We start from the raw sequence: 23766 nt of genomic DNA on the forward strand, positions 1-23766 counted from the left end.
TCAGTAGCTGACCGTTCACTTGTGCTTGGTTGCATCCCTTTTAGCCCTAAAACTGTGGATTCTGTGAAGGAAAACACAAGTGTGAGACTGTTCTGCTGGAAATCCCCAGCACCACTTGGGGTGCACTGGGTTCATGTGCAGAGAATCAGTGAGAATCTGCGTGTCTCTTTCAGGCTCACTTGGGAAATGTTGCCATGGCACAAACTCACACTGCTGTGCAGAGGTGAATTTTGGTCACAGTAACAGTGGCAGTGCCAAAGGAGGTGCTCAGAGCTGCCAAGCTGCTTGTTCCATGTCTTGGATTCCACTTCAGTGGTTTTACATGGGACCTGGAGAAGGTTTGCCCTACATATCTGTGACCTGCAGATCTTCATTTGAAAACACAGTAGACAAATAGTTAAGAATTTGTTCTTTGCTCATTCCAGGCTGATCCTTTAAACTATGGTAAATGGATGCCCTGGACTAACTCCTCTGTGATGCTAAGTCTCTGGAATGAGAGGTTTCTCTGAATTTGCCAGCTCATGGCAATGCTTTAAAGTGTTTTTTTTGTTTTGCTTTTTCTTACTCCCCCCCCCCCCCCTTTTCATGGAGATGCTGGGAGTAGAAAAAACACGTTCTGTGTGGTCCTTTGAAAAACAAGGGGAAGAATTCTCTTTTATACATGGCATGAACTAAGTACTGGTTGGAGCAGTTTGGAATTGAGAACCTGAAAAATGGAATTAAAAGTTCTAAACTCACAAAATGATGCACATTCACATGTCTTTATTGAATGCAGATTTCTTAGACATGGGATTAAGAATGTGCATTGCCAATGTTCAAAGTTTCCTCACTGTAAGCACTTGTCATTTTTTCATTCCTTTTCTCTATCCCATTATCTCAGTTGCCATGAGATTTTAAAGGCATGTCTGGCTGGGTGAGTGTTTCTGCACATTCCACAATCCCCAAACTGAGATCTGACTAAAAGGTCAGTCTATCTCTAATTACTTAGGCCATCCTGGCCTTGAGCTCTGCACCTAAAGCCCCCTTCCAGCCAGAAAGGATATTTACACTAAGGAAGGAGCTAAGTGATGACTTCAATTAAAAAAAAAGAAATTTAAAAGGTTCCAGTGTTTCTCACTCTGGAAAATATCCCTGTGCTGGGTGTTATTGAATGTGCCTGTGCTGCACTCTGCTGATGAGAACATGAACAGCGCAGGATTAATCCTTAAAATCACAGAATCACAGGATGGTTTGTGTTGGAAGAGATCTTAAAGCCCATCAAATTCCATCCCTTGCCATGGACAGGGACACCTTCCACTATCCCAGGTTGCTCCAAGCCCTGTCCAGCCTGGCCTGGAGCACTTCCAGAGATAGGGAGACCACAACCTCCCATGTCAATTAAGAAATGCAGAATTGGAGGGGGATATTTAATGTTAATTTTAACTTCTTTGGTAAAACTGCTGTAGTATGACAATTTTTCTTTAAGATGGCATTGTCAGACCTGGGTACCTAAACTGGATGTTGCTTCTTTATTTTAAATGTGTACAAATATCTTGAGCAGCTCTAAAAAACGTAGCTGCAATGTGCTGACATGACAGAGCCATGCTGTATGAAAATGCTTAAGAAATTAATCTGGTTCCACTGAATGAATCCATGGAAAGTCATAACATGAAGAACTTAGCAAATATTTGCATTTCCATCATATTGCCCCTGTACCTATGACATTTTGGGATGAATGTTGTCTCTTCATCCATTCCCATATATTTCTGCCATTCAAAACAGTGACCCAGTTATAGCCTTGCTGTGCTCAGTACATCTTAATCCTTTTAGGGATAATTGCTGTGGAATTGGGACCTTGCCTTTGGAATTATTTGGAGCAGCTTGAACATGGTGACTCTCAGTTTTGTGGAGCATTTTCCTTTTCCTTTCTTTGACTTATTTATTGTGGAGAACCAGGGTAGTTGTCACAACATCTGAAGGAGGAGCAGAGAGAACTTTGTCTCTCTGGAGTGTGTTAAAGGCTGCATGGTCAAAGCTGAGATGACCAAAATTCTTCCTTCATTGTGCTCCAGGTGAGTTCCTGGGCAGTAATTCCTGAGAGCAGGTGTTGAGGGAGCCATCACCTTCCACCTCACAGGGAGCCAGGAGTTTTGTGGGACACTTTCTTTTTAGTGCTGCAGAGCAAACTCCCAGATGCAGTAGATGCTGAGCCAGCTCTGTGTAGTGAGCTGGTACCCAAAATTTGGGGTAGCTATTGATGTCCTTGTACATGGGCACCCACTTCAGCCCTCTTCATTCCTCTTCATGCCAAGGGAAGAAATTACTGCTCCCTACAGAGTAATGGCTTCTCCTGAAGCAATATTTCTGTTCCCCGCTGTTCTCCAGCAAAGAAGTAAAACTGAAGCAAAGCTTTAGGGTTTTTGAGAGCTCTAGAGGCGGTTTAGGTTTTTTTCCTCTCTTTGTAATTTTTCCTTCCAAGAAGATTGAGGGGAAATATGAAGATGATGTAAAGGAAAGACTGTCATGGAAACCAAACAGCATTTGGAATCAGCTCTGCTGTTTTTAGAAACAAGGCCATGTGCTGACAGAATCCAGAGCAATCTGGTCCCTCCAAACTGGTTTTGTTGAGAGACTGACAGTGGAATATGTTAGTGCCTGTCTAATAGTTATTCTTGCTTTGTGATAACCTTGGATTAAATTCCTGCCTTCAGAAATCTCACCTGGATTCAGTCACCTGCCAAAGATGTATCTGTGGTGCCTCCTCAGAGGCCTTTCTGTAGTCCTGTGGAAAACCAACTATGGGATTACTTGTGGCATTCCAGGGTTTCTTGTGCATCCCAGAGTAAGTCAGAAGCAGCAGGAGGAGGGCTGTGGGATCTGCACTGGTTCAATATTCTCCCCTGTTGAGGATACCAAGGTGGAAACTTCATCACGTTGTGTTCACTGGACTGTTGTGTTGAGTTTTACACATATTTCAGATTGTGTTACGTCGCTGCATGTGAGGGAGACAGGTTGACATGTTTTCTGATAAATGCATGGAGACTCTTTAGGAGAAAATCCTTTCATATTATGCTGTGGAATCATTAGATATAAATTATTTATGACTAAGGTTTTCTGTGCTCGAGAGCACAAAGCTGAAGTTTTCTAAATCATGTCTATAAATAAAAAGACTAGAAATCTCAAATGCTTAAAGCTAAACAGCCTGATTTGTGAGAGCTCTCAGATTCCTCTCTCAGATTCCCAGGAAGATTAGGAGTAACACTTGAACATGTCCAGGGAAGGGAGCAGACCTGGGGAAGGGGCTGGACCCCAGGAGCAGCTGAGGGAGCTGGGAAGGGGCTCAGCCTGGAGCAGAGGAGGCTCAGGGGGTCCTTGTGGCTCTGCACAGCTCCTGCAGGGAGGGCACAGCCGGGGGGGTCGGGCTGTGCTCCAGGGAACAGAGACAGGAGGAGAGGGAACGGCCTCAAGTTGTTCTAGGGGAGGTTTAGATTGGATATCAGGGAAAATTTCTTTCTGGAAAGGGCTGTCCAGCCCTGACACAGCTGCCCAGGGCAGGGCTGGGTCACTGTCCCTGGAGGTGCTCAGAAAACGTGTGGGTGTGGAGCCTTAGGACACGGCTTGGTGCTGAGCACAGGGGTGGCAGTGAGGGATGCTCTTGATCTTAAAGGCCTTTCCCACCCTTACCAATCCTGTGATGCTGTGATCCACGGGAGGGTTGGACAGGCAGACAGGCGTTCTTCCTCCTCCCTAGAGGAAGGGTTTAGTGAGATCTCCCTGCCTGGCAATCCCTGCAGGTATCTGAGACAAAATACTGGCTTTCTCAATATTGTCTCAACTACTACTGATACAAGTCAAGATTTTGCAAGGAGAATTTCTTGGTTTAGGGCAAGCTGGTGAAGTGGTGTCGCTCCAAAGCCTTCCCTGCAAAGGTAAGCGACTGAGATTCCTGATAAATCAATTCTCTGAGTTCTGCCTTGAGCTCTAATTTGTTTACCAAGTTTTGGACCGGAGCACATTGATACAGCAGTGACATTCAGCAGTGAAAATGGGACTAAACAATTTGCATAAGCAGATTTGCTCTGCAATTACCAGGTTTCCACAGCACAGTGATGCATAGAAAATAGGGAAGTGAGAAGCCACTGATGATGCCAGGTAGCTATTTTTCAGATGTAAATAATCCAACTGTTTCAAAATGATTTTTAAAATTAAATTACTGTGACACAAAGCACAAAAGATGACAAATTTCATTTGGAGGGTTTTGCATGTGTTTTGAGGGGAGAGTAACCTGCATGCTACATGCCAAGTTTTGCATCAAAACAGGTGCAAAACAGTGCATAAAATATATTTTATGTAGCTGTGTATCTTTGGTTTGAATGGAAAGGAGTTGTGGTTATTTAGGAGTAATGCAGTTTCCAAAATTACAATAAGTTTCTTTTTTGGTATCTGTCTCTTCACTAAGGTTTTTTCTCATATTGGTACCTCTTAATAAAGATCTGAGCTTGCACAAGTTCTATGCCCTTACCTTTCTGTGCTTTTGCCTCAACTGTGAGCCTTGGAGAGATCGTTGTTCTGCAGCAGTCCATGGAGCTCAGCTCTATGTGGAAAAGCCCCTGGAGTTAATTACTGCCTTGCATCTCATTGTGGTCCAGTTAACTGGATGCAGAAAATGGGAGATGCAGAAATCCAGCTCAATTTGGACTTAACTCCGCTGGGAAGGAGAGGATAATGCAACTTTTCCAAGAGAGGTGCTGGCATTTTGGGCTCCTGGAGGTGTGACTTTTGCCTACGCCGCTTTGAGTCAGATCCAGGGAGGTCTCTGCCCACTGCTGCAAACTGGCTTGAAGCCCACATTTTCTGTCAGATTGTTTATTCATTTTTATATCCCACCAGCTCCTACTGCTGATGGAGAAGAAAAATTACTTTTCTTCCTACAGAAATTCTGTTCCTTAGGAAATCAAGCAAGCACATCCAGCTTGGCCTAAAAGCAGCTTATTGGAATGGCACATTTATTCTTGTAATTAGTTATTTTCTTATGTAAAAGACCTGTAAGGTTTATTAAATTGGTGATCCTCTTAATGCTAAAATTGACAATGAGACTCTCAAGTGTCCTATTACATCCTGAAGTGATTGTGTGCTCAGTAAGTCAGTCAGCCCAGGGTAGGTTTATTTAAGTGTATAAATATGGTTCCTGTTCTCCTCTGGTCAGTGGCTGTGCCTGTTGTGCAGAGCTGTGGGACAGTGGGGTCAGAGCACTGGCTGTGGTCAGGGCTGTGGACGGTGCAGCTGGGGGAGAGGGAGACCTGGGTTCAGACTTACTCAGGGGTGCTCAAAGGGTGGAGCTCACTCAGAGTGGATCCTCCAAGGGCAGTGCTGGAAGCACCAGGAGCTGGTCTTGCTCGTGTCTGTAAATAACCCCCAGCCGGCGTCACCCTGTGTCCAGGGGAGTGGGTGTTCCTGCAGCCTGTTTGGCTTTGTCCAAAGGAGGCACCAGGATGATCAGAGGGATGGAGCAGCTCTGCTGTGAGGAGAGGCTGAGACAGTTGGGATTGTTCAGCCTGGAGAAGAGAAACTTCTGGGTGACCTCAATGTGGCCTTCCAGAGCCTGAAGGGGCTGAGAAGGAAGATGGAGAGAGACTGTGGGCAAGGACCTGGAGCGACAGGACAGGGGTAATGGATTCACACTGACAGGGAGTAGTTAGATGGGCTGTTAAGAAGAAATTCTTCCCTGTGAGGGTGCTGAGGCCCTGGTACAGGCTGCCCAGAGAATCTGTGCTTCCCCTTGGATCCCTGGAAGTGTCCAAGGCCAGGTTGGATGGGGCTTGGAGCAGGCTGGGGTAGTGGAAAGTGTCCCTGCCCAGGTGAGTGGTGGGACTGAATGATCTGTAAGGTTCCTTCCACCCCAAACCATTCCAGGACTCTCCTCCTGATGTCTAAAGCAGGGGAATGGACCTCAAGTACCAGAGTGTCCCTGGTGACTGTAGCAGGAGCCTCACATGGATAATGTGGTGGTAGCCTCACCCCTGTGCCTGTCTGACCTTCAGTGGGATGAATCTCTCTCTCTGGCATTGGTCTGGTTGGTGAAAACAAGCAGGAGAATGGCACTGACTGACTCACCACAGCTCTCCGTGATGTGGTGAAGCTCAGGTACAGGTAACCTGTGCCAGGGTCAAATGGGAGCTTCAGGGAGGGGTGGCAAAATTGTCCTGTAGTTCATCCCACACATGGGCTGCTACCTTGGGTTGTGCTGGAGACCATATTCCCATATTTCTCCATATTTCACACTGCAGAATGCATCTGTGTTCTGTTATCAGTCACAGCTTTGGGACAGATCCAACTCTGTTCAGAGACCTTCTGCTGGACCAACTTGGAACATTGGGACTGATGTAACATCAGGGCAATCATCTTTGCTCCTGTCATTAGAAAAAGGATTTGATGGAATACTTTTTCGTTCCAGGCCTGTAAAACAAATAACACTGAAGTGCCTTTCTTCCTCTTGGTCCAGCATTCCCTCTTTGGGACATTGTTCATGTTTTTAGTGCATTGTATAAAGCAGAAAAAGCTCACTCAGCTGGTGTCACCCATATCGTTGATGGGCAGTCTCTGGCCAGCATCAGTTGTTTCTCCTCCTTCTCTGTGAAGTTGTGCTAGTCTTGCTGTTTGATCACTGCTCTCTCCATAAAAGTCTCACTGAACCTGTCATTCCTCTGGATCACAGTGGGAGAAACTCATGGAGTGGAGTGTTTGTGTCTCTTATGATGGAGAATTCAACCCCAGCAGAGCTCATGGCTTAGGCAAAGGCAGCTGGAGGAAGGAGGGGATGGGAAAATATGACAGAACAGAAAGGAGGGAGTTTGGAGTTCTGGCCTCACTGAAGTAAATGAATTTTAGTAATTAAGGAATTTTAATATCCTCAAGCACTTAAACCAATAGCTTCAAACATCTATTTTAGAAGTTCACATCCCACAAATAAGCAGCTCTGTCATTAACTTGTTTTCCACTGTGTGAGCAATCCAGCTTTTTGCAGTGCCTCTGCCTGAGTCTAAACACAGAGATGTCCGGAAAATCAGGTACTCACTGAGGAGTCCAAGTACGGAGTTTGGGAATATCTGTTTCACTCCCACCTCTGAAAATCTCCGCTTTAGAAAGCAGAAGTAGCAACGAATTCGATCCTGGATTTCACAGTTACCCCAAGGATTAGCAAGGCTTGGGGCAGGAAGGGATTGTCACCTCCCTGGTCTCCATCCCAAGGGTCAGTTTTCCCTGGTCAAAAGGCAGAATTCAGCTCCAGCCCGTGTGAGGTTTGTGGCCCTGTGCAGAACAGAGGGGCTGCTGCCAGCAGGCCGAGCCCAGAGCCTGCAGCCTGTGTAACCTCCTGCTCCTGTCTCTTCCCTGCAGGCGCGAGGTGCCGACATTCCGGACATCCCGGGGGAGCTGCCGCTCCGCTCCTGCGGCAGCACCGCCAGCATGAAGGTGAAGAATGTGAAAAAGTAAGAACAGACTTCTGTGATTTTCCCATCTTTCCTGGGCTTCCAGTTTTGCTGTGCTGAGTTCTGGCTGTTGTGCTGCAGTGCAGGACATTCAGCAACATTTCTGATGGTGTATCTTCAGCAGAGCAACCGAAATCCACGTGGAGCCAAGGCAGTTTGAGCTAATGGAGCCTAAAACTGGGAATGAGAGGTTTTGCTGGCTCACTCTCCTCTTTCTGGCTATAGAAACAAAGCTAGGTAGGGTTTAAACCTCACTGCTGCAGTGTTTTTAATTTTCTTTACCAATTCTTCCTGAAAGTGATTAATTAAATAAAAACCACAATAGAACATATTATAATAGAACAATTATTTAAAAATCTCAAAAGAAGCCCAGGCAATGCACGAATGAGATAATTTTCCCTGTCTCCTTATGCTCTGGAAAGCTAAACCAGGACAAGTGGGTGGCCTATATGTATTTTTTATCTGATTTTTTTTCTCTTTTCTTTTTGTGTTCTGCCCTCTCTAACTTCATTTGAATGGATTTTACACAGTTTTTCCTTCTAAGGGATATTTTTTCTTCCCTGATCTCCCAGTTTGTTTTTTTTTTTCCTGTGGGCTCATGCTGTATTTCTGTCTCTGCCTGTCTCCCAGAGACTGTAAACCAAGTCATTATGTGTGCAGCAACAGGGATCAGAAATAATCAATATTACTTTTGCTAAGATTGCTGACTTGAGGAGCAGAACTCCTCGAGATTGATGGATCTGAGCCTTCAGCTCACCCCTCTAGTGCTCTGCTGAGAGGGAAATGGTTCTTTGTTCCAGTGCTGAGCAGCCAGATGCTGCATTCTCACTTCCCACTTGTATTCCCGTGGGAAGAGGGAGCTAGATAATGACAATCTCATTGGCTCACCACCAGGAATATCTATAGGAGTCTGTAATAGCTTCAGCAGAATCAGAAGCATGTTGCAGAGCCAGAGGAGCTCCCCGGCAGCCACCAGTGTTGCTGGAAACACTTGGGAATAATTATGCCTGATTTTTGAATTTTGCAAAAGGCAAAGGATAAATAGAGTTTGTTCTGCACCCTCAGATACATCCCCCCGGGACTGATGGGCTGTGATGCCTTTCACAGGTAAAGTTCTGCTTTCCTTGTGTCTCGTGTAAGGCTGTGGATGTGCATTTGTGAGGTGCAGCTGCTTGTCCCTGCTCCTGTCCATCCTGAGGGGTGTGGTGCTGCTGGAATGTCTCACAGCTCTGTAGGGCTGCACTGGGATGTGGTGCTGCTGGAATGTCTCACAGCTCTGTAGGGATGCAGTGGAAAAGCCACTTGGCATTTCAGCATTCCTTTCTCACTTGGTTCCCTTCCCCACTGTTTTGGTGCATCATATCAACAAATTCCTGTGTTCCCTTGGCTTTAGGCTGAGAAAGTTGTTGTTTTGCATCAGTAGCTGTTGTTTATCTGTGTTGAGTGGTCTGCATCCATCTCATGGTGTGCTCTTGGTGTGCTCCAGGTTATCCTTTACAAAGGGGCACTTCCCGAAGATGGCTGAGTGTGCACATTTCCACTATGAAAACGTGGACTTTGGCAACATACAGGTGAGTCTTGGATTTCTCTTACACATCAAACACCTTGTGCTTCCTGCTAGCTGAGCCGGTGGGGAGGCATAGAGGGAACTCCACTGAGGCTCATTTAGTTTGTTGCTAAATGTTTAGTGGTAAGAAGTTAAAGCTGTAGAGACTTTATTTGGAATTGCTTCTATGTGCTGGGGCAGAATCTGCACTCAGTCATGTGGAGCTCTCCTTTGAGCTTGGAGATGGTTTTATTTCCACTGGATTTGGCTGATGTCACTGTTTTAAAACTGTATCAAACATTCAGTCTTGAGTCATCTGTAATCACTGCATGTTTATTTTTGGTTTGAGTGTGTGTGTGATTAAAAAATTGTGTGAATGTATTTATGTAAATATAAATAAATAAAATTTACCCCTTCCCTTAGCTCTGCTTAGTGCATTGCAGCAGCTGTGTCATCAAAATACCAGAAACTGCTCGTCAGCCTGAGCTGCATTTCTGGAAGTGTGCAGGCTTTGCTCCTCTGTGATCCCTCCCTCAGGAATACAGGCAGAAGCATTTTCCAGGGAGGGCTGAGACCCAGGAATTTCTCACAAACAGGACACATTTTGTTCTGCACTTAGAGGAGCAGGAATGCCTCCAGCATCTGCCAGCCTTGTAGCCAAAAGGAGGTTACAACCTTTTCATTTGTAAAACATTTCCTGTAATACTGAGTGAATTATTTACAGCCTTCCATGCTGCTGTACTTGACACTTTTGCAAGCAGAATTATGCAGCTGGGTTTTTTTCTCTGTCTCAGTAAAATTCTGGCTGGGAAGGAGCTTGGGTCCTGTTCAGGGCTGGGATCTGCTGGTGCTCACACTTGGTGGCTCTGGGAGGGTTGGTTCTGGGGTGTGGGCTCTGCAGACCCAGGCACACAAAGTACTGGGCACGAAATAGAGGGCAAAGAGCTCAGTTCCCATGGAGGCCCCAGGAAACAGGCAAGCAGGAGCAGAACTCACTCTGCTGAAAACTGTTTATTTTCATTTTCTCTGTATAGGAACAGTATGGCTTATCTGTGTCCCTGCTTTCTGTCTCCTGGTAATTTGCTGATTTGGCACAACTAATTTTTCAGTAATTGTGGGGAGAAGTTTTATATTGGAGCAGGTCTGTGTCTGCACAGGTGTGGTTTTTGCATCCTGTGGTCCTCTGAGTTCTCCCTCCCATCATCCAGGGGTGTTCAGCACAATGTGCAACTGGAGAGGGAGCACAAGCTGTGCATGGCACATTGTTTTGATGACCAATAATTAATTCTTTTGTGGGTTGAAGCATTTCCTGGGATGTTTTCAGGATGGCAGGGCAGACCTGTGGGGCTCATCTTTATGTTTGTGAGAGGCAGAAGTAAAACCAGGTGACACATCCTTTCCAGATTTTCCTGAAGCACGTTCTGCTGGGAAGCTCCCACAAGCAGGAGTGGTTTAGCACTGCTTTTTGTGATGTCACTGCTACTCCTGCAGCTTCCCCTGCTCTTGCTCAGTGGTCTCCTGGCACAACCAGACCAGAGGCTGTAATCTCTGCCTGAAAAACAGAGATTGTGGAAGGATGTAGCACAGGAAATAAAAATGGTATTGGTTATTGAGCTGTTACTGGTTATCTCAGCCCTGAGCTGTTTTCTGTATCTGTGCTGTGAAACCAGGAAGAAAATAGGGGCTGGTGACAGCATGAGAAGAACTGTCATAAAATTGAGACTCTGTGTGTGTTGAGGGCTCAGTTCTCTGTTTCCACCACATCTCCCTTTCAAAAACCCTACCTGTTTAGCTATTTGTGTACCTAAAGCAAAATTTGTGCCTAAATAAGGTGACTCAGGCCCTCTGTGCCTGTAATTGCTTCCTTTGCCTAAGCAAGGTTTCTGATAAATCCACACAGTGTCAGGACTTTTTTATATGGTGAAAAATCTCTTTGAGAACAAGAGCTTTGCTGCTGAAATGCGAAAAGATAAAGCATTGCAGCACTTCCTTAGAATACCAGTATTAATGGTAAAATAAATGAAAGCTGTTAATACAACAGCAGTATTAGTTGGGAGATTTAAAAATAGGTTCACACAGGGCTCATGCATTTTAATCAAGTTGGAGGCTCCTTTGTGCTCCCAAGGTAGGGCAGAGAATAGCAGTGGGCTGGAGTGATGGGAAGTGACAGCTTGGCACCTAATAGAGAATTACTGAGTTGCATCTGAGGGCTGGTGGGTGTAAACTGCTTTCAAAATCTATTCACTGTTAGAAATTTGCATAGTAGAAAATACAGCATTATCTGTCCGTGTCAGGAATTGTGTAATGCTGTCTATTAACAGCCTGGCCAAATTTCAGGTTGTTTTGTAACGTTTATGTCACTTATAATATGGTCTCATGGTGCAGGAGGTATTAATAGCCCGACATTTCACCTGATGAGATAGTTTTAAATTAAATTGCTGAGAGGTGTGAAAAGGGATTTGTTCTCTTCTAATCCTTGCACCATGCTGGTGAGGCTGGGTGCATTTTGGGGGGCTTTTTCTCTTCAGAAATGTCCTTGCACACTGCTCCCAACAGCAATGTCTTACCCATACCTGTGGCTGGCCAGCCAGGCACGTGTGGCATCCCAGGAAATTGCTGGTTGCCAGGCAAAGGCAGTGATGTCAAAGCTGTACCAACAGGTTAAGCCTCAGAGATTGCATCAGTGCCCAAAATTCACTGGCATTTTGCTGAAATACCTTATGTTCATTACTGTATTTATTTTAAGGGCTGCATCATTAATTTTTAATTTCTAATGAAAAGCCAGGTTCTGACTCATAGATGTGTTTTAGTCTGACATGGGATAAATATTCAAACTGTGGTTCAGCTTTTTTATGGTCCATCTCCTAGGGAGATACAATGTTTCTTCTCAATTTACCTTTTTTCTAATTTAGCTTCTTCTCAGTTTACATAAAATACAAAGTATCTCCCCTTTAACTTTTTTGACCTGGTTCTCACTCATTGGACACATTGATGGTAAGTCTACATAAAAATCTTTGTACAAATAGAAGGTCATTTCCAAGTAGTTAAATTGCATTTGTGCAGAAGAGTCTGTAATTACACCTGTGAAATGATAAAAATGCCCACTGTTCAACATCAGCCCTTTGCATCTAGCAAGTACAAGCTTTGTTTTATATCTGTTTGGTTTCTATCTGATTTATGAATAAATAACTGAAAAGAACTCATCAAACTCTGTGGGACCTATTGAGGCAACTTCAAATTCCCCAAGTTTAAAAATGTGAGGTAGAAAAATGGATATGGAGTCCCATATCCTTCTGCTTGCAATAAGAACTGACTCTAGACTGAGACAGAGTTAAATTTCTTTTATAATTTAAGAAGGTATTAATGTAATTCAATAACTATATGCTAAAGAAAGTGTGCCAAGTCTCCAGGAGGATTTGGACAATGCTCCCAGGGATGCACAGGGTGGGATTGTTGGGGAGTCTGTGCAGGGCCAGGGGTTGGACTGGATGGTCCCTGTGGTCTCTCCCAACCCAGAAAATTCTGTGATTCTATCAAATATGGTTTTACTTTACTTAGTGCTAAATGCCATTAATACAAACAGGAGAAAGATTAGGAATTCCTTGAATATCTACTTCCTACCAGGAATTAATACTCTGTTCTTCACTTGAAAGAATTAAGACATTATCTTCAGCTGAGTAGGTTTTGGTAATGGAATATGGAGAGCTGATCAGCTCCACGCTTCGCAGATAATATTCTTTGCTCCCTCAAAAGCCATTTGCTCAAGGCAAGTGCTGTAATGCACATTCATATCACTTCAGCATCTTGCATTTGACACAGAATTATCCCTTCCAACAGCACAGTCTCTGTGTTTGCCTTGCTGTATCTGACGTCTAAAAATAAATCCCTGTGGGAGCAGGACTGGGTTGCAGATCCTCTCCTTATCAGTGCAGCCTTGGCAGGGCCATGGCAGGAATTGTGTTATCAGTGGTAAAGGAAGTATTTGAGGCACAATCACTTCCGCCTGCGCAGGCTTCAGCTGCCAGGAGTTCCTGTCAGGAGCTGTGTCCTGTGGGAATGCCCCTGCCCAGCTGATGGGCTGCCTCCAGCAGCAGCTGGGCTTTGCCCCTGGAAATGGATGTTCCTGCTGTGCCTTAGGGGTAAGAAACAGTGCAGAGAGCAGCTCAGTCCTTCTGTGCCTGTTGTCAGCAAAGCCTGCTGAGAAGATCCTTTTCGAGGTCATCTGCTCTTGGTTTGCCTTTTTTTCTTTTATATAATGATATTCCGGGGAAGGGGCAGCATGGGGGGAATGTGCTTGTGAAGGAGTCTGTAAGTTTTTTCCTAAGCTGGATTGCAGAGGAAGCAAAACTGGTAAAGCCTGGCCAGATGCCCTTGGCTGGGGTTAACTGGGATAGTTTCAGGTGCCACAGCTAAAAGGAGCCTTGTGGATGAGCTGGGAGCAGCAGGGATGGGGATGCTCCCTGCTCTGTGTCTGCCAGAGGTGGGACAGCCTAGCTTGGATCTCTCCATCAGGGATTTGACCCCAAGCCTGCTCAGTGCCTGCAGGGCAGGAGGGTTTGTTTGTCCCCAGCTCTTCTGTGGGTACCATGCTGTCAGTGCATGGCAGTCAGGAGCAGCATGAGTAGCTCCAGCTTCAAAATCATTTATCCCACTCATTTTGTGAAGTGTTTAAGAAGGAAAAAGAATTGATTTTTAAAGGCAAAACATAAACCAGTAGTTCCCCGTTCCAGTCCCTCTAAAAGATGCAAGTTCTCAGTAAGAAGCATAAAAATTGGCCTGAATTTTGGTGTGTGTTAGGGCTTTTAAAGACAATTTTGCTCTATTCTGCTTTGTCTTTGTGAATATTTCAGTGAGATGTAGACCCAGATTATGTGTGAAGCCGGGCCCCTTTTCAGTCTTTCATCTTTGGATGCTGTTAATCTCCTCCCAGAATTACCTGGCTGGATTCTGGTATGTTCCCCTTCTTTAAACTGAGGACTTCCCCTCCCATTCCCTGTCTTCTCCATGTGATTTTGTTCCTCTTGCCTTCCAAAGTGGTGCTGGGGATGTTGCAAGGGCTGTTTTAAGGACGTGGGTACATAAAAACAGCTGCTCAGAGTGTAGGTGGAAACTGCCTCTATTAACTTAATAATTCCAGCCACAACTCCCTGAAAATTGGCACAGCCTCCTGCCAAGATCAACAAATTTCAAAAATTTGGAGTCTCTGGGCCAAGGTTTCTGCTGCCAAAGGAGTTATGAAAATATTCGAGTAAGTTCACTTCAGTTTTTGGATTCTGCTGTTTCCTGGTCTTGCTTCCAGCTTGCCACAGGCTCCTCAGAAAAATTGCTCCCTGGAACAAGATCACACCTGTGAAATTCCAGGTTCCCTGTTTTTTTTCCCCTGGCGAAATGGGAAGAAATCCAGCGTGGGTTCTGTCATGGAAGGATTACTTCAGCTGTGGAGCTGTGACTGATCCACAGGGCAGGAAGGAGATCGAGGCTGGTGTTCCGGTGTGGATTTACTGCTAAATTTTTCTGAAAGTGTTTTACACCCTTTGCTCCCTTTGACTGACTGTTCTGAATCAGTACTTCATCTTTTTTTACAAAGGAAAGAGCAGTTGGGATGGCATTGCTCAGCTCATGGAATGGCCTCTAACAGGGACTCTCTATTTCCCTGGATTTATTTATCTTGATCAGCTGTGTCTGATTCCATCTATGTGCTTGATTTTAAAAAGATGCTTATGAAGCTGTACCCATGGAAGGATGAGCTAGAACCCACAAAGAAGTATTACAAGCAAATGAGATTTTTACCTGTTGGTTCAGTGCAACAGGTGGTTCTGGGGCTTTTTTACCATATCTTTTTTCTTTTGGATGTTTTTATGAGTTTTTAGGGAATGATCCATATCTCCACAGGAGAACAGACCCATTTGGGACAGAACACAGAGACCTCCTGCAGAAATCCAGCTTATTTTCCCTTCTCCAACATTTACCACTGGAAATACAGCAAGTTTGTCTGTGGAATTGTAGGGGTTTTTGTTCATTGTGGCTATTTGATGGCATGAGTAAATCTTCAAGTGGCTGTAATAAGCCCAGCTGTTATTTTGACATTGACCTCCTGCTGTTTGCCAGCCCCATAAATCATCTTTACCAACATGTTGCAGAAAAGTGTTAAAATTGGTTTGATTAGTAACTGGAACACAGTTGTGTTGGAAAATTTTTCTTTCCTGCAGTTTAATGACCTGGAAAAACCAGAAAGCTGTATTATATACATTCTTAAAATATGTTATAAACTTGAAAAGATTCTGTGGGCTCCAGAAAAATAATGCCTGTTTTGGTAGTGCTTGAAGGGAGGTGAAATCCCGTGTGTTTCTGTCTGCAGGCAGCCATCCTCCACCAGGAATGGTGTTAAAATGCAGTGTAATGCTGGGCTCAGGGATCTGCCAGCATGCCAGGCTGGAGTGATTTGATAACTGCCTTGTAGATATGATCCCTGAGATTTACAGGAGCAGGGCTCTGTGTTTCCCCTCTCGTGGAGGTTTGTCAAGCCAGAGGATGTATGAGCTGTGAAACCAAACTTCTGTGGGAACATTGCTGTGCTGTGTTTAACCTGGAGCTGCCTGCAGAAAGGGCAGCTTGTTCAGACCCTGCTCAGGGGCCAGAGTTTGGAGGGCTGATGACAGAATTGGCAGCTTGGGGGCAGCGAGTCAGGCTGGGGGTGTTAAATGTTCATTCATTAGCTCAGCCCTCCCTGGGGTGGGTGCCCTGCCCTGCCCTGGGATCGTGTTCATTCATTCCCTGCTGCAGGAGCACGGCTGGGATACCTGACTCAGGGAGGGATGGATGGGATGTGGGGAGAAATTCCTCCCTGTGAGGGTGGGCAGGCCCTGGCCCAGGGTGCCCAGAGCAGCTGTGGCTGCCCCTGGATCCCTGGCAGTGCCCAAGGCCAGGCTGGACAGGGCTTGGAGCACCTGGGACAGTGGAAGGTGTCCCTGCCATGGCAGGGGTGGCACTGGATGAGTTTTTGGGTTGGATGTCCCTCTCAAGCCAGATCATTCTAGGATTCTGTAATTCTGTGTCTAGAATATAACCTGATCTTGCAACATTTGTTGGCTCTCTTGGCTTTGACATCTTTCTGTGTAAGATTTGAGCACACCACACACGCTCCACCTCTGTCTCCAGATATGCTCTGTGTCCTGAACCTTGTGGTGCTTCCACGATCTGGTTTCCAGGTAATTTCCAGTCTTGGAACATCAGCACTGCTTCACTCAGGACTACAGTGTTGCACTGTGTTGTGATGAGCTCAGGGTTGTTCTCTCAGGGTGAAATCAGGCAGGAGCTGTTGGAGTGCTCATGACTGTCCTGTCACTGGCCTGGCCTGTCCCCAGCTGTCCTGTGGGGAGGGGGAGAATTTGGGCTCCTGGTGTTTGGATGCTCCATGTGGAAGTGTTTGCTGTCCTGTGCCAGAGCTCTGGATGTGCAGCTGCACAGGGGTCACACAGGGTGTTTCTAGATCTCCTGAGCTGAGACCACACTTCTGTTTGTTTTACCTGCAAAAGAGAGATTTGGGCAGAAGATTTCTCATGAACATAAACATTTCCAAGGGGCTGGATTCAGGCAGATTTCTCTTTTGCAGAGGAGGAACAGGCACATACTCCCCCTACACAGACTGTTGGACGTCTGGAAAGCATTTGGAGAAGTCTGCGGGCTTTGATGGGTTTGTGATTTTATCCCTTGCTGTGGGGTGTGAGCAGAAGGTGGAGGCTCCTGCTTCCCTGTCCTGCAGGCAAGGTGCTGACCCTCAGCTCTCCTGAGCTTCCACGGCAGAGAGCTCTTTGGTCTTGACTCAGAATTCCAAAGGTACCAATTACTGGCTTGTCATTTCTGGCCACTTCTCAGCAGAACCTGCAAACTCAGGAGGCTGCTGTTTTCTTGGCAAAGAAGCATCAAAGGGAAAGGGAATGCTCCCATTACACGTGGATGTGTGGCTGTGGGCTTTGAAAAGCAAATATTTACATGGAGAAGCATGAGATTATCTCACTGCCTCTTCCAGACCCCCTCCCCTGAAGTTTAACTTCTTTTGTCTCTTAAAACTAAGTGAACAAACTTGATTCCACTCACTAATTCTTGCTTGCATCCGACCAGATGAGTAAAAGAAATACTAATAAAAACTTACTCTGGGACATATTTTTAAAGTGCAAGACATTCCCTACCACCATCCTGAATTTCTTCCTTTCAAATAGTTCATTTCCCAGAAGGAGCTTTTATCAAAAGCTTGTTTAGGCCGCACAGAGATGCTTCAAGCTCCATCAGATGTTTTTTGGAGGCTCAGGGCGTGGTTTGGGAGTTGCAGTCAGAATTGACAACTCTGACTGCAGAGAGAGCTTTTGGCAACATCACACTCAGAATTATGTAGATAATAATTTAAGGGGAAAATGGTTCCTTGATATACACCCACAGATCTGGTATTATATGAGTTGGAAATAAAAATACATAGTGCCATACACGTTATAGATGTTCAGAATCCTTGAACAGGCATTAAAATCCATTCTGTTCTATTGGAAAACTGATGAAACTTATAAATGTGGTTATAAAACAAACTGACTAGAAAAATGCACTTCTTGGGGAAGTGGCATTGCCTGGTCCTGACAGTTTATGTTTAGATCCCAACCAAAACTTTTCTGATTTACCTTGTGGTGGAGCTGTAATTCCTCTGTGTGGTGCTTAAGTGTGAATCTTATTTATTGCAAATACAACATGTCAAAACATTCAGCCTTTAAAAGAACTGATTTTTTACCAGGTTCCCTTTTACCAGCTTGAAGTAGTTCAAAAATCAAAACATCTTCTGTTATTTTTACAGCTTGAGCCCAGGAATTCACTTTGCAATGTTGCTAAATTATTGAATAATTCTTTATCTGCTAAGTCCTGCAATAATTGTGGCTATAGCAGTGCTGGAATGGGCAGGGAACCCACTGGGAGCTGGAGCCTTGGGGCAGAAAGGATTTGCATGAAAGGAGGGAATGTCATATCAGGACAGGGGTACTGCCCTGCTGAGGTGAGGGGAGCTCACGGTTTTTGAGACTAAATAAAAGGTGTGAGACTTGAGAAGCATCAGAGTGGTTCAGAGTCCCCTGGCTCAAGGTTTGATTTAGTGTTGTGCTTTGCCATTTGCTTTCAGATTAAATAAAAGCTGGGTTAGGTTTGGAAGCTCTTTGTGGAGGAGTGAGTTCTTAGGCTGGTGCACTTTGAATTATTGATGGGTTTTAGCAGGAACACTGAGCTCTGATGGGCACTTTGAATACACCCTGGACAGCTGTTCTGGGCTTTATTTCCCCTGGTTCCTCATCCCTTTGAACTCTTTTAAGCCTCCCTGTATCCCTCAATTTCCAGCTCTGTTCCTCTAAGTGCAGTTCAAAGACAGCAGAGGGTTCTGCAGAGCTGAGGGTCGATGCTGACCAGGGCACAGGGAGGGTTTGGTCTGGAGCCCTGCTTTCCTCTCCCAGCTGACTTGAACTGCTCAGGCATATCAAGTGTCATAAAGATGCAGAACTTTGGCCATTAATCAATTTGCTCAGAGAGTCTTGGAAAATAATGTTCCAAATTTATCATTTATGATTTTCAGATAACCCAGGGGAGAGGGAAGACTTGGATTTTTAAACAACAAAATACCCATGAGCTGTTAGAATTCTTTGTGGTGCACCATATGGAGATATGGTTTATTTTCCTGTTATAAAAGCAATTAAGGTGTGGATGATGTGTTTTCTGTTTGGATTATGAGTGTCTGTGTCTTGTAAGTTGTGATGATCAGAGTAAGGATAAAACAGCCCCTGTAAAGCAAACTGTGTGTGCAGCAGTAACCCTGAGCTGAAGTGCCTGCAGAATTAATAATGATCTGGATGGCAGCACCTTCCACAAGGCCCTGTGCTGTGGGGTTTGCAGGCTCTGTGTGTGTGTGCTCCAGTGTTCCACAGCAGTTTGTTCACATTTAAATGTGCTTGGCCCCATGGCTGAAAGTGGTTTGAGCTGTTAGAAGGGCTGGAGCATTTTACATCCTTCGTGTGCCCATTTAGACAAGTTATTGTATCAGTGTTTGCTATAGAGGAATGCTTATTTTGCACAGGACTGTTGCTAAGTCATTATTTCATTATTTTCTCTTCAAAACTACTATGCTATTAGTACAAATCTTAACTGAAATACCAATATTAGAAAGCAAAATAAAGGTTTAAATGTGTCATTTGTTGACAGTATGGAGCAGCTTGGGAACTTGTTCTGGAAAGGTTGTTTTTCCATAGAACCCCAGAAAATCTGAGTTGAAAGGGAGCCCCAGGGATCATCAGGTCCAACTTCTGTGTCTGTCCTGGTGTGTGAAGCAGAGCTGTCCCCCAGATTTGTTGTGACCACTAATTCCCTTGCCTGGTGATTTAAAGGCTTAGCCATTTAACTTGGGTTAATGAGCATGGTTGGGTTAATGAGTCACACTCAGTGTGACAGCAGTGCCAGCCCAGGTGACTCCAGGGGGCTGTCCCAGCTTGGGTTGTGCCATTACTCTTGTCCTCATGCTTGTGTGTTTAAACACTGCAAGAATTGAATCCCACAGACCCTTTTCCCTCGAAATGTGCAGAAATTGGGAGGAGGGCAGGGCTGCAGGATGAGGCCTCTCTGTGGAGAACAGGAGCTTCCAGGCAGTGCATTGCACAGGAGAGGCTTACACTAGCCCCTCTGGAGAGTGAATGACATGGTTAAAAACCAGAAGCCCACTTCCAATTCCACTGAGAAGTTTTTGGGTAGTTCCCAGGACATGAAGCATTTCCGGTGTAACCTGAATTATTCACAACCCACCTTCCCTAATTGTCATCTGGGAAATTTAAAGGTTAAAATATTCTTTTCATATCTCTACTATTGTAACTCCTGCCTGTGGCATTTTGGCAGAATTTTCTAAATTAAAAATGAAAACAGAGTTACAGATCTGTTTGTGACCCTTTATGCAGTTAACCTTGTAACTGTTCAAGTCCATCCTCTGGGCACAACCAATTTTGATAGATGGATCAAAAAACCAAGACACTGTTTATGAACTGCTCCACAAAATTAAAGCTCATCCTATTCATTAAAGGTTTCCAACATAATTTCTTTAATACCCTGAATTTCAGGCATTTTGTTGTGCTGTTCTTGCTGCCCTTCACTGAGTCAACATACAGAAGTTGCATTTTTTATCTGTGAAAGCATTTTTCTTCCTTCCCTGGGGTTTTGGATCCATACTTTTGGATACAGTGCTCTTGCACAGCACATAAATAACCTGTGAGAGGCAAGTAACAGGGTAATTCCTGTGTGTGCTCGTGCTCTGTAGCAGGCAGGGACAGGCGCTCGCAAGATACCGCGATGTCACGGAGAGTTGCAAAATCCCTCTCCCCCTCTCCCCTGAGATAATGATCACCCTCGGAATGTAGCCAAGTAAGTAGCCCCCTCTAACATAGAGATACCAGTAACTTTCCACTCCTTACTAAGCATCGTACGACCCCCTTCCTGATGTAGAGAAGCCCTATCTATAAAACCCCCCGAATTGTAACATTAAAGGCCTTTGACCGTCCACCACATTGGTGTCTGCGTGTGTTACTGGCCCGAGTGACCCATGAAAGAGTTGGGTTGCCGTGCTGCTTGTTGAAACCAAGTCGCCTCGCCTTCCAAACAGAAGGCGACAGTGCTCTGGAAAATCCAGCTTCAAGCTGTCCAGCTGGGCTGCCTGTGAGCCTTCTGTACATTTACGTGTAACCCCTAGAAAACACCCAGTGCTGCTGCAGTGCTCACGGTGTGGGGTGCCAGGGAGGTTGGATGGCACAGTGCTCCAGGCTTCAGGAGAGTCTGATTTCCCCGGCCTTTCTCTCCTTACTCCAGGGGATTGTGGGTTGTGCTCCCCCGACTGGCTGTGAGTCCTTACTAGGGCTTATTTAGTGAATTAAGAGCTTCACTTCTTGGCAGAATTTAGCAGGAATCCAACTTTGGCATCTTGTGACTGACCAGAAGAGCTCTAAAATCCCCACTGCCTTCACTTTTTGGTAGTAAGAAGGTTGCAATTAATATTTCAGAGCATAGTTGCTTTTCAGTGCAGTGCGGAGTTTGATGTCCCTGGACTGACACAGAGTCACTGAGGTTGGAAAAACCTCCCAGATCATCAGGACTAACCACAGACAATAGAATCCTGTTTTTTCCACCATATTGTCTCTAAGAAATGATATCACCAAGTTATAGAATGAGATAAAAAATTGTGGGGATTAAAAATTTCAAAATGTCTCACTTTTCCCTAGGGATTTTTTTGTGCAATCCCTTCAGTGTACAAGGATCTTCAAGGCTTTCTCAACCAGAGTGAAGAAACTTGTTTGTTTTAAGCTTGAGTTTCTCCCATAATTGCTTGAGACCTAAGATTTCAATATGATCATTTCAGTCTCTTTCCCAAACTCATTTCTTTTCAGAACCGAAAATCAGTGACCATGGTGTCAATGGTTTTATTCCTAATGCCTGAGTTAGAGCAGCTTTGTGTTTGCTGGGAAGTGCCTTTTGGCAGAATTAGGGAGGCTGGAGCCTTATATATCAACCACTATGGAATTCGGAGTTTCATGGAGCCTCACATGAAACATCTAAATTTCAGTATCTTCTTAGAGATTTTCCTCCTTAATTGGGTTGAGATGAAACTAAACCCAAGCACTCATTTTAGGGCTTGTATTGGTGCCTGCTTGGACCTCTAGCAAGGTTTGGGCATCTCTGTTTTGGTAGGAAGACTGTTAATACTGATGATAAAGACATTAATCCCATTTCCTCTATCAGAATTCTGGGAGTTTCCCAGGATGTGGCAGAAATAGGCCTCTTCTCTGTCCTTCCTCTTCATCCTCTTCTCCCTCACCCCATCACTGCTGAGCACATGGCAGTGGCTGTGGGTGTGAAGGGTCACCTGGTTGGACTCTGCAGAACTTCCCTCATGGCTCCAGGGTAGTTTCTTTAAATCAGTTCACTCCTGTACATGTCATTGGATGTTTCCATCACAAACCCACTCAGTTCCTTCCCACCCTAATTTGCCTGTGTCTGTAGCTGTAGGATTGATTACAGGTTGGGTGGGGCATCCTGGGCTAGTGGAAGGTGGAATGAGGTGGGCTTTGGGGTCCTTCCATCCCAAACAACTCTGGGATTTTCTGATCAATGTAAAATCTAATATTAAAACATCATATGTGTGTAAGTGGTTCCTTGTTTTAACTGACTTATGCTTTTTTTGCACTTTGTATAAATGTTTCTCTTCAATCTGGGAAATATTTACTGTGCAGAGCCGGTAAACACCTGCAGTGTGTGGTCTTTTTTTTGTTTCAATATGTAGAAAATACTTAGTTCTTAAACCCACTGCACCTGCATTACTTGTCAGCTATGTTTTGAATTCAGTATGCTTGTGTGAGTTGAATATTGCCCAAAGCCTGCAGGTTCCCTGGGACACCCCTTTCTTCCAAGGAGGAGCAGTTGGAGAAGTTGTGCAGGGCACAGCTTCTCCTTGTTGCTGGTGAGGTCTGGCGTGGCAGAGGTGCTGGAGCTGTGAGGATGGAGCTGTGAGCAGGAGACAGGACCGTGTGTCTGGATGTGTTTGTGCACCTGAAGAGATGGGGAGCTGCAGTAAAGCCCAGAGCTGTGAGTTTCCTGTTAACGCCAGATTCTTTTAGTCCGGCTGATGCAGCATTCAGCTAAGGGGGAAAGTTTTGGCTTCTGCTCCTAGAAAAGCTTTTGTTTTAGAAAATCAGTTTGACCATGTACCTCTGCTGCTCATTTTCCAGCCCCCCTTTCCCCCTTTTGCTGAGGGAGGTGCTTCCATGGAGTCTGTTCCATGTTTAACACTTGCTCAAGTTGTACAGAAATGGAAGTGGGTTAGAAAACATGGGTCAGATTTGTCCCAGCTGTGGGACAAGGGCTTTCTGTTTCTTAGCTTAAAAAAGCAGGATGGGGGCAGATTGGAGATGTGAGGATTTGAAGTATTTCTCATGCATGGGCACACAAAATCCTGCTTGCACCTTCCCCCTGCTGAGGTCTGGCAGAGTGGGAAGCTAAAGGACTTTATTGGGAAGTGCTCTTGCTGTGGCTGTGTTCTCTCAAAGTGCATCCAGTTTGGTCCCAGCCTGACCTCTGCTTCGTGTCAGGGGATGTGGGCACAGCCTCAGTGCCAGCAGTGCTGAGTTTCACACAGCCTGGTTTGCCCACATGAGTGGTTGTTGATCTTTCCCACTTATGGGGTCATGGGAGGAAATGGAATAAGTTTCCCCTCAGTTTTTATCACTTCCTGCTGATAGGTAAGGGGAGATTATTGTCCTTCACTTGCTGCTTCTCTTGTCAGCAAGAGAAGCTGGTGTTGAGCCAGATGATAGATAATGTTTGTTGTGGGGAAGGAGTTCCCAGATGTGGCTGTGGTAGCACTGATCTCCCCCTCCCTGCCTTCTGCCCTGGCCTGCTGCTGCCAGCTGTGCAAGTTGAGCCAGTGTTATTTGTTCTTACAGACCTTACTTCATCATTTGAAAAAATACATTTGCTGTCATTTTCCAGAGAGGTTCTGGACTGCACAGCCCTGAAAGTGTTCACGTGGTTGGATGGGGCTCAGAGCAGCCTGGGGTAGTGGAAGATGTGGAATGAGATGGGATTTAAGTTCCCTTCCAGCCCAAACCACTCTGGGATTTGATGATTTTATGATTTGGTGGAGATGGTTCTAATGAAATTCTAGCATTGTGAACTTCCAGTTTTCAAAATTGTCATCTTGATGCT

The 23766-nt window shown here is 45.1% G+C and overlaps 1 protein-coding gene across 1 annotated transcript in view; it reads left to right on the forward strand.

The window, feature by feature from the left end:
- The window catches only part of ARHGAP32 (Rho GTPase activating protein 32), a 174932-nt gene that overhangs the window by 36379 nt on the left and 114787 nt on the right, over window positions 1–23766 (forward strand). Inside the window, 3 exon segments of the mRNA XM_030964892.1 lie at window positions 7375–7466; window positions 8532–8573; window positions 8953–9037. Of these exon segments, the coding sequence (XP_030820752.1) occupies window positions 7375–7466; window positions 8532–8573; window positions 8953–9037 (219 nt within the window).

Source organism: Camarhynchus parvulus, chromosome 24 (assembly GCF_901933205.1).
Source record: "Camarhynchus parvulus chromosome 24, STF_HiC, whole genome shotgun sequence".
NCBI lineage: Eukaryota > Metazoa > Chordata > Aves > Passeriformes > Thraupidae > Camarhynchus > Camarhynchus parvulus.